General features: G+C 41.6%; 1 protein-coding gene across 3 annotated transcripts in view; it reads right to left on the minus strand.

Moving 5' to 3' along the window:
* txndc16 (thioredoxin domain containing 16) overlaps positions 1-17,735 on the minus strand; it is a 128,847-nt gene that overhangs the window by 31,280 nt on the left and 79,832 nt on the right. For all 3 annotated transcript variants that reach the window (XM_080202693.1, XM_080202692.1, XM_080202690.1), the window contains 2 exons: positions 11,469-11,605; positions 8,078-8,162 (listed from right to left, as the gene is read on the minus strand). In XM_080202693.1, coding sequence (XP_080058819.1) covers positions 8,078-8,162; positions 11,469-11,605 — 222 coding nt within the window. The remainder of the gene's footprint in view (positions 1-8,077; positions 8,163-11,468; positions 11,606-17,735) is intronic.

The raw sequence follows: 17,735 nt of genomic DNA on the forward strand, positions 1-17,735 counted from the left end.
GTACCCTGCTGTTTTTGCCATGGCAACACCTCAGCTAATCAGAATTGATCTGCCAACCAATCAGCACTCCTCTTCTCCTTCTAGTACAATTGTTATGAAGAGCGCAAGAGAAAATGCTTCAGCAACATCTTTTCAGCAATATTCAGGTTCTGTCCTGCTAAACAACCATTCATTATAGTTACAAGGCCATGTTTGAATGCCAAACAGTTTAGATTATGAGACTGCCAGTAATCACCCTATCCAAGGCGTCTAACTCAAAAGACAAGCTGAAAGCTGTGAAATCCATCATCTCATTGCAGATGATCTAAAAGAACACATTACTAAAAATCTCTCTTCATTAGCTAATAAGCTTTAATGAGTTATTTTTCAGATGAAAACTATAAAGTCTAGGGTGACAGATACAAGGAATTCAACCCACAGCATAAACAAAGCCTACAAAACCATGGTTACATGACACCACTTAATACTACTGTAAATATTGAAATCATAAATTCTAAAAGTTGTGTTAAAGACTGTGTGTCATCAAAAATCATGGTAACAGAAGGTTAAATAGGAAGTCTATACACACAAACAAAATCTTTTAATAGCAAATGCATACGTATAGATCTAACTGTAGACAGTGCAAGAATTGAGCCATGAAAGACAAGAGATGTGGCTGCAAGGTAGACTTAAAATATAAGAACATAAGAAATAGAAGCAGGAGTAGGCCATCTAGCCCTTCGAGCCATTCAATAAGATCATGGCTGATCTGAAGTGGATCAGTTCCACTTTCCCGCTTTCTCCCCATAACCCTTAATTCCCTTGCCTACCAAAAACCTATCTACCCGCATCTTAAATATATTTAGCGAGGTAGCCTCCACCACTTCAACGGGCAGAGAATTCCAGAGATTCACCACCCTTTGAGTGAAGAAGTTCCTCCTCAACTCCGTTCTAAACTGCTACCCCCTTATCTTGAGGCTGTGCCCTCTAGTCCTGCTGTCCTTTCTGAGTGGGAAGAATCTCTCTACCACTACCCTATCCATCCCCTTCATTATCTTATACGTCTCTATAAGGTCCCCCCTCATCCTTCTAAACTCCAACGAGTACAGACCCAGTCTATTCAGCCTCTCTTCATAGTCCAACCCCCTCATCTCCAGTATCAGCCTAGTGAACCTCCTCTGCACTCCCTCCTTGCGCAAGTGCGGCAACCAAAACTGCACACAGTACTCCAGCTGCAGCCTCACCAGTGCCCTGTACAGTTGCAGCAAGACCTCCCTGCTTTTATATTCTATCCCCCTCACTATAAAGGCTAGCATCCCATTCGCCTTCTTGATCACCTGCTGCACCTGCAGACTAGGTTTTTGCGACTCGTGCACAAGGACCCCCAGGTCCCTCTGCACCACAGCGTGCTGCAGCTTTTCGCCCTTTAAATAGTAATCCCTCCTACTATTATTCCTGCTAAAGTGGATAACCTCACACTTGCTAACATTGTACTCCATCTGCCAGGTCCTCGCCCACTCGCTCAGCCTATCCAGATCCCTCTGCAGACTTTCCACACCCTCCGCACAATTTGCTTTTCCACTTATCTTTGTGTCATCAGCAAATTTTGACACCCTACACTCAGCCCCCTTCCTCCAGATCATCTATATAAATGGTAAATAGTTGAGGCCCCAGCACCGATCCCTGCGGCACTCCACTAGTCACCAACCGCCAATCAGAATAGCACCCACTGATACCAATTCTCTGCCTCCTATTAGACAACCAATCCTCTATCCACGCTAACACCTTACCCACAACTCCATGCCCCCTAACCTTCTGAAGCAACCTTTTGTGCGGCACCTTATCAAACGCCTTTTGAAAATCGAGAAACGCTACATCCACCGGTTCCCCTCTGTCTACCGCACTAGTCACATCCTCATAGAATTCCAATAAATTTGTCAGACACGACTTCCCCTTAACGAATCCGTGCTGCGTCTGCTCTGTCAAGCAATTCTTCTCAAGGTGCCTCGCTATTTCTTCTTTGATGACGGATTCAAGCATTTTTCCAACAACAGACATTAAACTAACCGGCCTATAATTCCCTGCCTTTTGCCTGCTACCTTTTTTAAACAGTGGCGTAACATTAGCCGTTTTCCAATCTTCCAGCACTTCCCCAGAATCCAGCGAAGCTTGGTAAATAATCACTAAGACATCTACTATCACCTCTGCCATTTCCTTCAGAACCCTGGGATGCATTCCATCCGGTCCTGGGGACTTGTCCACCATCAGTCCCGCTAGTTGATCAAGCACTACCTCTCTAGTGACAGTAATCGCATTCAGGCCCTCAACTCCTACCATCCTTCTATCTTTAATACCCGGCAAACTATTTGCGTCGTCCTCTGTGAAGACCGAGGCAAAAAACTTATTTAAGGCCTCAGCCATTTCCTCATGACAAGTTCTTAAAATGCAAAGATAAAGGTACAAAAAAGCAGGAGGTTCAGAGAGGAATCTCAAAAAGACCTATAATAGTTAGGGGCCTGCAAAAGATGGTGCGGCAAAGCGATATGGCTAAGTACAAAAAGCCAAGGGATCACAGGATCTGGCCAGGGAGATGGAGCTGAGGAAGACTGCAAACATCATGGGACACATATATGAATGGGGTTTACAGTCACAAGGATAAAGACATCTTTGGGGGCAAGTGAAGGAAGTGTAGGCCAGCTAAGATGGAAAAATTGGCAAGTAGAAGGCAGCAAATTGGGAAGTTATACAGGGCGGGAATGCCAGAACATAATACATGGGATGAGTTGTGTCTCATGATGACAAATACAAATATGAAGGTTTCTGCAGTAATGGCATTGAGGTAGGGGTAAAGATAAGAAATATTGTGGAGTCACTGAAGTCAGACTAATGTCAATAATACTCCTGAAAGAAAAGTGTAAGTATCAAACAGGTATAAGATACAAGATAGCATTCTCTTAAGGCCCTTACATAAAACTATAATCAAAGTTCATTGTATTGTGAATATCTCCACATTCTCGACAAATTAGTTTGCAACTGAAGATTATGATTTAATTTTCCTTCAGATTCTGCTTTCTTTTCTAACAGTGAAAGTACTTTACGAATAGTTTATACATGTGCCCCAAACTAAACTTGCAAAATCAATGAGTTATTTCTGAACTGGTTGAAAGATTTTACAGAGACAGGAGGAAAGAGTGCATAATTTACGTAGTGTGAACATGGGCCAATTTTAACTTTTTATCATTAGGCCTGAATTTTCAATGCTGGGTTGTTAGCACAGAAACAGGATATTTCCCGACAACCCGACCTGGGAAAAGAGTCCCAGAAGGTCTGATTTTCATTCCGGGGAAGGGACAGATTCAGAGGCCCCTGGAATGACTGCTGAGATTGCTGGGTGCAGAGGTGGGTTGGGCAGAAGATCTGCCTCTGCGTCCTGAGACTTCGTTGAAGTTACTGATTTTTCAAAAAAAAAGACGCCCTCGGGTACTCACTGCACCCTTTCACGCTCCCTATGTTCCATCCATGCCAACCCCTTCCCACCCCACTACCTATCCCATGATCTGCAAACACCCAATGCCAACCCTTGTCTATTTATCCTCACCCATAGCTCCTCATACTTACCAGCCACCCTCTACCTCTAGATGATGGGATGGCTACAAGATGAAGGCATGTAGAATTGCCGTTATCAACGCCGGAAGCCTTGGCCGAATAGGTATCTGAGGTCATCATCACAGACGTCAGATCAGCCTTCTCAAAAGTGAACCCACAGAAAACAGCTGGCCTGGATGGGGTAAATACAGTAAGAAGTCTCACAATGCCAGGTTAAAATCCACAGGTTTCTACAAAGTTTCTACAAAGATGCAAGAAAACCTGTTGGACTTTAACCTGGTGTTGTGAGACTTCTTACTGTGTTTACCCAGTCCAATGCTGGCATCTCCACATCCTGGAAGGGTACCCAGATCCTGTGTGGACCAACTGGCAAGAGTTTTCACAGACATCTTTAACTTCTCCTTACATTGATCTAAGGTTCCTATCTGCTTCAAGAAGGTGACCATCATCACTGTACCAAAGAAAAGCCAGGCAGCATGCCTTAATGATTATTGCCTTGTGGCTCCGGCATTCATCATTATGAAGTGCTTTGAAAGGTTAGTCATGGCACGAGTCATGGCACCAATTCCAGCTTCTCAGATTGCCTGGATCCACTACAGTTTGCCTATCACTGCAACAGATCCACAACAGATGCCAACTCCCTAGCCCTACACTCAACCCTGAAACACCTGGATAACAAAAACACTTATGTCGGACTCCTATTTATCAACTACAGCTCAGCCTTCAACACCATTATTCCTACAAAACACATTTCCAAACTCCGCGGCCTAGGGTTCAGCTCCTTCTTTTGCAACTGGATCCTAGACTTCCTAATCCACAGACTGCAACCAGTGAGGATATGCAACAACACCTCCTCCATGAATATCCTCAACACTGTTCCCCCACAAGGCACCATCCTCAGCTTCTTAATATACTCCTTATACACCAATGACTGTGTGGCCAAATTCTCCTCCGATTCAATTTTCAAGTTTGTTGATGACATCACTGTAGTGGGTCAGATCTCAAACAACAATGAGACGGAGTACAGGAAAGAGATTGAGAATCTGGCAAACTGATGCAATGACAATAATCTCTCCTTCACTGTCAGTAAAATGAAGAAGATAGTCATTCACTTCAAGAAATGTAGTGGAGGACATGTCCCTGTCTACATCATTGGGGACGAAGTGGAAATGGTCGAGAGCTTCAAGTTTCTGGGTGTCCTGTTCACCAACAATTTGCTCTGATCCCACTACACTATAGTTCAGAAACCCACCAACATCTCTACTTTCTTATGGGGCTAAGGAAATTTAGCATGTCTCCAGAACTTACACCAAGTTTTACAGATGCACCATAGAAAGCACTCTTTCTGGCTGAATCACAGCTTGGAATGGCTCCAGCTCTATCTAGAGCCATAAGAAACTACAAAGAATCGTGAACAAAGTCCAGTCCATCATGCAAACCAGCGTCCCATCCACTGACTCTGTCTATATTTCCTGCTGCCTCGGAAAAGCAGCCAGCATAATCAAGGACCCCATGCATCCTGGACATACACTCTTCCATTTTTTTCCATCGAGAAAAAAGATGCAACAGTCTTAGGTCACATACCAACTGACTCAAAAACAGCTTCCTCCTTGCTGCCACCAGACTTTTGAATGGACTTACCTGATATTAAGTTGACCTTTTTCCACACCCTAGTTATGACAGTAACACTACATTCTGCATCCCCCCTTTCTTTCTCTTTCTACGGTATGCTTTGTCTGTATAGCATGCAAGAAACAATACTTTATACTAATATACTGTATACTAATATACGTGACAATTATAAATCAAATCAAAAATCAGAATACATGAGGATAGATGGTAGACCACACCTAGAATAATTTGCTCAGTTCTGGATGTTATGCCTCAGAAGAGTTTAAAGTTGAAGTTTATTTATTAGTGTCACAAATAGACTTACATTAACACTGCAGTGAAGTTACTGTGAAAATCCTCTAATGTCCCACTCTGGGTACACTGATGGAGAATTTAAAAATGCGCCTAACTAGTACGTCTTCAGACTGTGGGAGGAAACCAGCGCAGCCAGACAAAATCCATGCAGACATGGGGAGAATGTGCAGATTATGCATAGACAATAACCTAAGCTGGGAATTCAACCCAGGCCCCTGGAGCTGTGAGACAGCAGTGCTAAGCATTGTGCTACCATACTGCCCCATATACATACATTGGCCTTGATGGGAGTGCAGCATAGATTCACCCCAAGGGTTAAATTAGAAGATGAAATTATATGGAGTAGGTGTAGCATTCTCTGGAATTTAAAAGATTATGGGGAGATTTAACTCAAGTCTTCCAGATACTAAAGGAAACCGATTAGATAGATAGAGAGTAACTATTTATACTCGTTGAAGATTTCAAGACCGGGGAGCATAGCGTAAAAAATGGAGCTGGATCTTTCAGGAGTAAAATCAGAGAAGCCTTTATACACCAGGGGTGGCAGAAATTCAGAACGACCTTCCACAAATGACAGTTGGTGCTGGATCAGTTCTTACCTTTAAATCTGAGATTAATTGTCTTTTATGAACCAAAGGTTCTGAAGAAAATGGAATTCCTCTCTCTTCTCTTTTAATGTACTCCTTAAAATCTATTGCTTTAATCAAGCTCTTGGCCATCTGACCTAATATTTTCTGAAATGAAAACAAAAAATGCTAGAAATGCTCAGCAGATCTGGCAGCATCTCTAAAGGTTACCTCAGTTTCTCTCTCCATAGATGCTGCTTGACTGCTGAGATTTTTCCAGCATTTTCTATTTATACTTCAAGATGTCCAGCATCTTCAATATTTTGCTTTTATTTTAATATATCGTGATGTGGTTTGGTGCCATACTTTGTTTTATAATTCTGTGTTTTACTACATCAAAGGCACATATACAAGTAAGTTATTGTTGTTGAAATGGTCTTAGGTTTGAGGGCTAAAGGTTTACCCTGTACCTGTACAAAGCAAAATGTAAGAGATAATAAAATTCAAGCATCAGAATATTTTTAAGGATTATTAAATTTTAAAAATAGGTGTAGAATGTTCAGAAAACAAGCAACAAAAATATTCACCAGCCACTCACCCTTACTTCACCCTAAAGTGGCTGTAATTGCCTGCATGCTATGTCAAAGGAGATTGATTTGTTTTTTTAAATAATTATCAAGGTTATTTGACTATTTGAATTGAATGAGCAACCACAAAAGTGGAACCATTCACCAATCTTAATTTGTTTCCAGTAACATGCAAATTATACTGACAGTTCAACTTGTTCACATTGCACCAGTAAGTTAAAGTATTAACTAAAAAGACTTCAACAATTCTTTGTAAAAGCAGATCATACTACCTTTATCAAACATTTGCAAAGTTGAACGAAAGGTCTCACTTCAATTCCAGTCTGTGCTGAATTAGCTAGTTTAGGCTGTGTTAATGATACGGATGATAAAGTTGACCACCATCCTGAGTAAGGGAGAGAAAAAGCCTCACAGGTTCCCGCTTGTCCTGATCAGTACACCCTCTTGGAAATGCACGTAAATATCAAATGACAAGAGAATGAGGCTCAATTGGTGCAGTCCCTTTCACCCATATGAACCTTTCAGTCATTTTGTCAAAATTCAAAATGAGTAATAGTAACCATGGTCCATACGTTAGCAAAGTTTCAAAACCTTCAGTAAAGGAGGATGGAAGAACAGAAAGATTGAAAAAAGTATTGTTTTAAGTTTTTGTTGGATTAAAATCAGGATAGTACTTGAGAAAATAAGATAAAAAAGGGCAGGTGTACCATGGTCAAAAAAGGTAAAGAAGAGGACTTGAGTCCATGTCCACAAAATCATTCTTCTGCAGTCAGTATCTTTTCCAATTTAGTCTCATCACTGGCCCATTGGTCAGTCATGGGTTTTCGACTAATGTATTAATCTCTCAGTCTGATCTGTTTCATGGTAAATCATGATCTATGGCAAGCAATGAAAAGAGTTGCGTTGATCTGAGTTGAGCAGTGATCTGAAGTTGCCATTAACAAACTGGCAATGCAAATTCCGAAGCTATGCAGCCTTGCTTCTCAGATGCAGCTCTCTAATTAGTAGTTTAGGAGTGTGAACACAGCGCTTCAGTATTCAATTTACACAATTAGATGTACTGTTCTGCGCTAATGAACTAATGTAATCAATTTCCTTTATACTTACCCCTATTTTCATAGTGCCTTGAGACATTTTTACAATGAGGTGTTATAGGAAAGAAAGCTACTGTCACACAAAATAATAATTATGCACGGTAATGCAAGGCAGACTCTATTGTGCTGCACCAGCACAAAATATGGCAAATAAAATGGAGTCCATGAATCTTCATGGGCTGTGACCCTTTCTGAAAAGTTGAATGTTTAGAAATAAATTTTGAAGTTATATCTGGCTGAAAATTCCTGTTCTCGAGAATCATTTTCATGTAACCACAAAATATAGGCACAGGGAAAGAAGGGAAGTATATTAACTTACAGGTAGATAGCATCTTTGTGAGAATACAGTCCCAGTACTACTGCGCCCCTCAAGGAATTTGCAGCTTCAATAAAAGAATCATTTACTGAAACAAAAGACAGGCATTATGGCACTGAATCTCTAAAGTATAACATATGCAAAACCTGATTTCAAAATGAGGTCAAAAAGGTGAAAAGTTCACTAAAAATAATGAATTAATTAAGCAACTTGATCACCAGAGATTGCTTAAATGTTATGATCCACACGGACTCTGTATAATAACAATGAAAACAGTACATGGGATTTCCTAGGAATGGATATTTACTTTTTTCACTGGAAATTTAAGAATGGAAGTAAAAGATTGGTGTTATCATCAGCATTGAGTACAATGCACACAACAACAATTATTTATGCAGCATCTTTGACATAATGTTTTTTGATATTTCACAGGAGGTGAAAGAAGTTAGAAGAAGCATGGCCTTTTCAGATATTTCTTTCTAATTGGTAGCTCTGGAAGCAGAGGAAGAATCTGAGAAGACTATCAAAGGGGAAAGAGAGCAACAGGGGGAGCATTTTAAGGCTCTGCCACCAAACGAAGAACAAACATATTTGGGTAACTAAATCAGAGAAGCAGAGTGCTTAAACTTATAATTCCATAAGATATAGGAGCAGAATTAGGCCACTCAGTAAGTCTACTCTGTCATTCAATCATGGCTATGTTTCTCAACCCTGCCCTTTCTCCCGTAACCTTTGATCCCCATGCCATTCAAGAACCTATCTTCATCTTAAGTACACTCAATGACTTGGCCTCCAGAGCCTTCTGTGGCAATGAATTCCACAGATTCACAATCTGCTGGCTGAAGAAATTCCTCCTGATCTCGACTCTAAAGAATTGTCCCTTTACTCTGAGGCTGTGCCCTCAAATCCTAGTCTTTCTTACTAATGGAAAGGTCTTCCCCATATCCACTCCTTTCAGTATTCGGTAAGTTTCAATGAGAACCCCCTCATCCTTTTAATCTCCATCCAGTACAGACCCAGAGTCCTTAAATGCTCCTCATAGTTCAAGCCTTTCTTCCCAGGATCATTCTCATGGACCTGCTTTGGACTCTCCCTAAGGCCAGCACATCTTTCCTTAGATACAGGGCCCAAAATTGCTCACAATATTCCAAATGTGGCCTGAGCAGAGCCTTATAAAGCCTCAGCTTTTGTATTTGTGAGGAAAGCTAATGGCATGCCAGTCTTCATTGCAAGAGGATGTCTTGCTGCAGTTATACAGGGCCTTTGTGGAGCCACACCTTTAATATTGTGTACAGTTGTGGCCTCCTAGTATGAAGGAGGACATTCTTGCCACAGAGATCCAGCAGAAGTTCACCAGACTGATTCCTGGAATGGCAGAGCTGACACATGGAGAGGCTGGATCCACTGGGCTTGTAGTCACTGGAATTTAGAAGGATGAGAAAGGATCTCATAGAAACATTTAAAATCCTGATGGGACAGGACAGGCTAGATATGGGAAGAATGCTCCTGATGTTGGGAAAATTCAGAACTAAGAGTCACAGTCCGAGAATAAGGGGTAAGCCATTCAGGACTGAGATGAGGAAGAACTTCTTCACACAGAGTTGTGCACCTGTGGATTTCGCTGCCACATAAAACTGTCGGGGCCAGTTCGCTAAATATGTTCAAAAGGGACCTGGACATGGCCCTTGTGGCTAAAGGGATCAAAGGGTATAGAGAGAAAGCGGGAGTGGATATCGAAAGTGCATGATCAGCCATGATGATGTTGAATGGTGGTGCAGGCTCAAAGGGCCGAATGGCCTGCCCCCATACTTATTTTCTATGTATTCTAGGCCTCTCGAAATGAATGCTAACATTGCATTTACCTTCCTAACTACCACCTCAACTTGCAAATTAATCTTAAGAGAATCTTGAACTAGGACTTCTAAGTCCCTTTTCGCTTTCAATTTCTGAATTCTCTCCCCATCCTACCAAAGTGCATAGCCTCACACCTTCCCACATTTTATTCCATTGCCATTTCTTTGCCCACTCTCCTAACCTGTCCAAGTCCTACTGCAGCCTCCCTGCCACCTCAATACAACCTGTCCCTCCACCTATCTGTGTATCATCTGCAAACTTCAGTTCCTTCACCTCGATCATTGATGCAGCATGGCTATGGAAGTGCAAGGCTATGAAGGGATTTGTAAACAAAATGATAGGCATTTTAAACTCCGTGGGAAATGATGAGCCAAGTAGGAGCTGGCAGGGAATGGGGTTAATATGAGAGTGGGACAAATTATGGGAGAGGACACAGGCCAGGTTTGAACAAGTTGAAGTACATGTAGGGTGAGCACAATACAGGAGATGGTGAGATTTTTGCGATCGGACAGAGAGGGGACATGTCCCCTTTACTTCATGCTCTGCCCCTTTTCTTTCGGCTCATGTCCAACCCTTGTTGCTCTCCGTGATGCCTTGGTTTGTTATGGTGAGAGTGTAGTTGAGGGTTTTAACAACTATGGAGAAAAAGATGGAGACATACATGATGGAGAGATTGAAATAGTAAGCCAGACGATGGATAGAATATGAGGTTTAAAGTTCAATGTCAAGCAGGACACAAACACTGCACTTTGTTGGATTCAGCTGAGGGGAGTGGAATTTAGGATCGAGCTCATGTGGAATTGTTAAGAAAGATTTGACAGGAGTTATGTAGGATGATATCAGTCATGCCAATATACCCGAAATCTCTCACATTTACACTTAGGACTATGTTTCCTCATTCTGTACCCCTCAGCCACTAGAAATATTTACTTTTGAATTGGGGATTTGCAACATAGAATTTCTGGTCAATACTGAATTGATGGCTAATTAACAAAACAATGGCAGTTTTTTTTTGTTTTTATTCCAATTCAATCCAATCAAGTCCAGTTCAGAGTCTCAACAAGTTGAGAAATTCCCGATCCAAGCTGACAAGACAGGGCGCTCACCGCCCATCCCGGCCTTGATCTACATGATCCAAGCTGATTGAAGTAGGTGTAGCTCCTCCTCCAAGGCTTGATCTCATCTGCATCTTAGCCAAAAGGCTGACATGCTGCTTTTAAAAAAATTGCTTCAAATGAAGCTGAAATGTAACCTAATGACTTCAACCAAGCATAGCATGTCAATACTATACTTGATCTTAGCCAAAAGGCCGATTTGTGTATTTGAAGAGGTTAGTGAGAAGTAAAGTTGGTGTCATTGAGATATATCAAAGTTGATTCAGAACTTGCATCTTACAAAAGGAGGGGAAAGTGCAATATTTGCGTACTTCAAAATGTCAAATGCAATATCCATTAATATATCTTTCGAAATTGAGACCATGCAGAAAGAGTGATCTGTCGGTGATAACAAGCCCCAACTAAGTTTGGAGTTCTTATTGTACCTTTTTTCATTTCTGGACTGAATAATCCTACAACCGGAATGCCCCACTGTGGTTTGAGATCACTGTGTAACTCTCCTTTTAGATAGGCTTCAACATCTTCTGTCGATGTTAACAGGAGAGGATTAGGTACTCTGCTTCTAAAATAAAGAACAGATGAGAATTAGCAACTCCCAGAGCAGGCAGAACAGTTACAAATTATAAATATCAGAACTCTTAAAGTTCCTTATTCGTAAAGTGACATAGTGCATTTTAATTGCAAACTACAGTCAATATTGCTCTAATTTAGCAACTGCAATTAACCATTTTTAATTGCATTCCTGATTCAAGGAAGTTAGTGATTCTTGTATAGCATTTAGTCTCCAAATAGTTTGACATCACAAATCAAAGCCCAACGATCATTTTTTAAAAATTCAACAGTATACAAAATGCTGCAGTCTAAGCATACGGTGTGCACAGTCATCCTCTAGTGGATGTAATGGGTGTCACAGTGTCAAATATTCATCAGAATGCCGTTTTATAACATCCACTCAACAGCAATACCTTGTACTTATATACCATATTTAATACATGGTGCTTCACAGGAGCATTATCAAGGCAATACTGACATTGAGGCACATAAGGAACTATTGGGGCGGATGTAATGTTTGGTCAGATTTCGAGGACACATCGTAAAGGGTGGAAAAAGATAGAAAGATGGAAGGATTAGGGTAGGAATTCCACAGTTTTAAGATCTTGGCAGCTGAGACCATAGCCGCCAATGGTTGAGCAATTAAAATCCAGATTACTCCAAAGGCCAAATATCATAGAATCCCTACAGTGCAGGAGGAGGCTATTCAGCCCATCGAGTCTGCACTGACCACAATCCCCATAACCCTACTTATTTAAACCACAAACCACCTGACACTAGGTTCACAGAAACTTCATTACAGTGTTAATGTAAGCCTATTTGTGACACTAATAAATAAACTTAAACCTTAGCCAATCAACGTAACCTGCGCATCTTTGGACTGTGGGAGAAAACCACAGCATTCAGAGGAAACCCACACAGGCATGGGGAGAATGTGCAAACTCCACACAGACAGTGACCCAAGCCAGGAATCAAACCCAGGTTCCTGGCACCTGTGAGGCAGCAGTGCTCACCACTGTGTTACCCCATGGATGGGCAGTTGTAAGAGATTTTAGAGAGATGGGGAGCGATGAGGTCTTGAAGGGATAGGAAAACAAGGATAAAAATTTTAAAATTGAGGCATTGCTAATCTCGGAGGCAATGTTGGCCTGGGTTTACAGAGCTGATAGGTGAACAAGACCAGGGCAGAACTTACTGGTCCTTCCCAAAGGTGACCCGCCATACAGCAATTTCTCCAGTGGTGGGCCAGGCAAACCATGCTAAATAGCATGATCATCAGCAGAACTAGTAGATCCTATTGGCAGAAAATGGTGAGCCGCCTCCGCCACCAGAAAAGGTGCCATGGGAGGATCGGAAAATTCTTCTCTTGGTCTGAGTTAGGGACACGCCGTGGGACGATCAGAAAATCCCATTCTTGGTCCAGGTTCGGTACAAGCCGCAGGTGGGCTGGAAAATTCCTCTCTTGGTCCAGGTTGGGGACATGCTGCAGGAGGGCCAGAAAATCCCATTCTTGGCCCAGGTTAGGGGCACACCGTGGGAGGGCCAGAAAATCTCACTCTTGGTCCAGATTAAGGACATGCTGTGGGAGGGTGAGAAAATCTCACTCATGGGGACATAGCTTTAAACTGAAGGGTGATAAAAATAGGAGAGATGTCAGAGGTAGGTTGTTTATTCAGAGTAGTAAGGGTGTGGAATGCCCTGCCTGCAACAGTAGTGGACTCATCAACATTAAAGGGATTTAAATGGTCATTGGATAAACATATGAATGATATTGGAATAGTATAGGTTAGATGGTTTCATAAGTCGGTGCAACATCAAGGGCTGAAGGGCCTGTACTGCACTATAATGTTCTATGTTGGCTCAGGTTAGGGACATGCCATAGGAGAGCCAGAAAATTCCGCTCTTGGTCTGAGTTAGAAACGTGCCGCAGGAGGGTCGAAAAATTCTGCTCCTGGTCCAGGTTAGGAACACTACCCAAGGGCCCAAAAATCCCTTTGTAGAGGGAGTATGAAGCACCTTGAGGTTGTCTGGGGGACAAATCTTGGCACAGGGAACATGAGAATCTTTTGAATGGATTTTAATGAATTATCTCATGCAGATTATGGTTCATAACACATCTGAGGTATTGTGAATCATGACTCATTAAAAAAAATTACGAAAATTGCAGAGGTCTAGGAAATGTCTATTCCCGCAATGGAGCCAGACAGGTCCAGGTCTCATGGTAAGTGCTTTTGACCCAAATCATCCCGCACCCTTGAAAGTTACTTCAGAAAATTGGAAACACCAGGGATGGGGTCTGGAATCAGGTCTTGGATCCCCACTTTAAAGAGTTTCAAGTCATCCTGAATTGATGAAAAGCCAGGCTATTATTATTTCAAAAACTGATTCTAGGTTATTGCCTTAACAAATTAACTTTTGCATTACAGTCATGACAATGATATTTCAAGATTAGTTATCATCTTCTCACAGCTTTCCTTTTTCATTTTAGGCAGGCAACGGACCATACCATCTCAGAACCCATCTGTAAACCTCTACTGATCAACTGATAATGTCTGAGATATTTAGAACATTCATTATTCTGGTCCTGCTAAGGCCCACCCCCTTCAACTCTTTTTCCAATGACTGTATGGGTACTGCTTTCTGTTCTCATCATGAACTCAAAAACTTTATTGACTTTGTTTCCAATTTCCACTGTTTTCTTATCTTCACATGATCCATCTCTGACTCTTTCCTTTCTTCACAGTGTACATTAATGATTTAGATAAGGGAACTAAATGTAACAACCAGAATTCTCTAACCTTGCCCATGGCTGGGATTCTCCAGTCCCGCTGAAGTGAATGGAGTTTTGGCTGAGCACCAAATACTCTGTTTCGCTAGCAGCAATGGCATGGCACATGACATCAGAGAATTCTGGCCAATATTTCCAAATGTGCAGATGACACAGAGTTGGATGGGAGGGTGAGCTATGAGGAGAATGCAGAGATGCTTCAGTGTGATTTGGAAAAGTTGAGTGAATTGGCAAATGAATAGGAGATGCAGTATAATGTGGATAAATGTGATGTTATCCACTTTGGTAGCAGAAACACAAAGGCAGTTATTATTTGAATGGCTATAGATCGAGAGGGGAAATGTGCAACAAAACCTGAGTGTCCTCATTCAACAGCCACTGAAGTTAACTATGCAGGTGCAACAGGCAGTGAAGAAAGCAAATGGTATGTTGGCCTTCATTGTGTGAGGAATTGAGTACAAAAGCAAAAATGTCTTGCTGCAATTATGCAGGGCCTTGGTGAGACCACACTTGGAATAGTGTGTGCAGTTTTGGTTTCCTTATTTGTGGAAGAATGTTCTTGCTATGGGGGGAGTATAGCAAAGATTTACCAGACTGATTCCTGGGATGATGGGACTGACGTATAAGATACTGAATCAGTTTGGATTATACTTGCAGGAGATAGAACAATGGGGGGGGGGATCTCATAGAAACTATCAAATTCTAACAGACTAAACAAGGTAAATAGAGTCATTGAGATTTATAGCATGGATACAGACCCTTCGGCCCAACTTGTCCATGCTGTCCTTTTTTTTTCAGCTCTGCAATTGCCTGCATTTGGCCCATATTCCTCTATACCCATCTTACCTAAGTAACTGTCTGAACATTTTTTAAAAATCAAAACTGTACCTGCCTCTACTACTACCTCTGGGCAGCTTATTCCAGACACTCACCACCCTCTGTGCAAAAATTGCCCTCTAGACCTTTTTGTATCTCTTCCCTCTCACCTTAAACCTATGCCCTCCAGTTTTAGACTCCCCTACCTCTGGGAAAAGATATTGACTATCTAGCTGATTTATGCACCTCATTATTATATGGACCTCTATAAGATCACCCCTCAGCCTTCTATGCTCCAGAGAAAAAGTCCCAGCCTATCCAGCCTCTCCTCATAACTCAAACCAGCAAGTTCTGGTAGCATCCTAGTAAATCTTTTCTGCACTCTTTCTAGTTTAAGAATATCCTTCCTTTAAGAGGGTGACCAGAACTGTACACAGTATTCCAAGTGTGGCCTTACTAATGTCTTGTATAATTTCAACACAACATTCCAACTCCTGTAATCAATATGCTCACCAATGAAACCAAGGATGCTGAATACCTTCTTCAGTGTCCACCTGTGACTCCATTTTCAAGGAGCTACGAACCTGTACCCCGAAATCTCTTTGTTCTATAATTCTCCCCAACGCCCTACCATTAACTGAGTAAGTCCTGTCCTGGTTCAATCGACCAAAATGCATCACCTCACATTTATCTAAATTAAACTCCATCTGCCATTCATCGGTCCACTGGCCCAATTGATTAAGATCCCATTGCGATCCAAGATAAACCTTCTTCACTGTCCACTATGCCATCAATCTTGATGTCATCTGAAAACTTACTGCCTCCTATATTCTCATCCAAATTATTCATATAAATAACAGTGAACACAGCACTGATACCTGAAGCACACTGCTGGTCACAGGCCTCCAGTTTGAAAGACAATCCTCTACAACTACCCTCTGGCTTCTGTCATCAAGCCAATTTGGTATCCATTTAGCTACCTCATCCTGTATCCTGAGAGATTTAACCTTATGCAATAACCTACCATGAGGTTGGTACCTTATCAAAGGCCTTGCTCAAGTCCATATAGACAACATTAACTGTACTGCCCTCAACTACCTTCTTGGTTACTCCTTGGAGTCCAAAACCTGGGTCACAGTCAATGGGGAAGATCATTTAGGACTGAAAGGAGGAGAAATTTCTTCATCCAGAGAGTGGTGAGCCTGTAGAATTGCTGACATTCTTTAATTCCTTATAACAGCTTCAACCCTTAATCCAAATTCTTGCTTCCTCCCATGCACATTGTATGCCCAATTACCTCAATCTTGCGTTTCAGCAACTTTGAGGGTTGCCTTTTTCCAAGCAGTTCAAGAATGTACCTAGAACTTAGTAGATTTTGCCTATCATCTTACTGTGCACTCTGGTCATCCAAAAAATATAAGAATTAGGTTTTAAAAAGAAGTTATTTTTATTGAAGATTTTCCCCTTTTTTTTACAAAAACTGCAACAAACCCTCAAGCATTGGTTCAGCACAGCGTAACCATTTTTCCACATATACACCCAGAAAAGATCAGCAAATATCATTACAATTGGTTTGGAATATCAATTACAAATTATAATTCATTGTAATCATTGAAATCAGTGTCTCCCTTTAGACAGAAAATGAAAGGATGTTACACAGAGTGAGGGATAACAGAACAACAATAATGCACACTCTCATCCACAGGACCAAGCTATATAGCATAAGGGAGTTCCCATGAGGTGAAATACAACAAATAAGAGCCTAAAACAGTGCCCCAAAACCTTCAAACAATGAAAGAATACCATGGAAAAAGGGGAATATCAAGATACAACCCAAAACCCATTTCAGTATGCATTCTCACATACAGGATAAGAGGAGCAAAGCTACACACTCTCAAAGGAAGACATCAGATAAAACAGGTCTCAGGTATCCAAGCTTACCCCAGGATCCCACAAATAATAGGATGCCTTCTGTTTGGGAGACCTAAACCTATAATGTAATCTCCACACCTTCGAAGTATGAATTTTAAGAATAGCTGCTACCCTTGCCTTCACAACCAAAGGAAGTAAGAGATATTGACACAGATAAAAGAAAAACCAATGAGCCAAGGATCCTCACATCATGTTTGAGCTCACCACAAAATAAGCCAGCAAACCAGAGGTGCCGCTCAAGCCCCACCATCAGCTTGAAAACAAAATCAGGATTATAATAACAAGAGGAGTAGTGCAAGATTAATGATGAACTGCAGGATAACATAGCTATCCATGGAGTTTGAGAAAACCAAATCCTTGACTGGATTGTCAAGCAAATCATGGATCCTTTTATTGTTTCACCAAAGTCTCTGCATCTCTGTTGTATCGTTGCCCAGAAGCCCCAGTATAGAGAGATCTAAATCCCGGCAGGTGGCAAGTACCACCACGTCCAGCTGCTACCAGCACTCCTTGACAAACACCAAGGTCAAAACAAAGTGAGTCCAGCAACCGGAGCCTATAATTAATCCCAGATCTTGAAGACCAGATACTCTTTGACCTTGAT

Source organism: Carcharhinus amblyrhynchos, chromosome 14, assembly GCF_965287045.1.
Source record: "Carcharhinus amblyrhynchos chromosome 14, sCarAmb.v2.hapA, whole genome shotgun sequence".
Taxonomy (NCBI): Eukaryota; Metazoa; Chordata; class Chondrichthyes; order Carcharhiniformes; family Carcharhinidae; genus Carcharhinus; species Carcharhinus amblyrhynchos.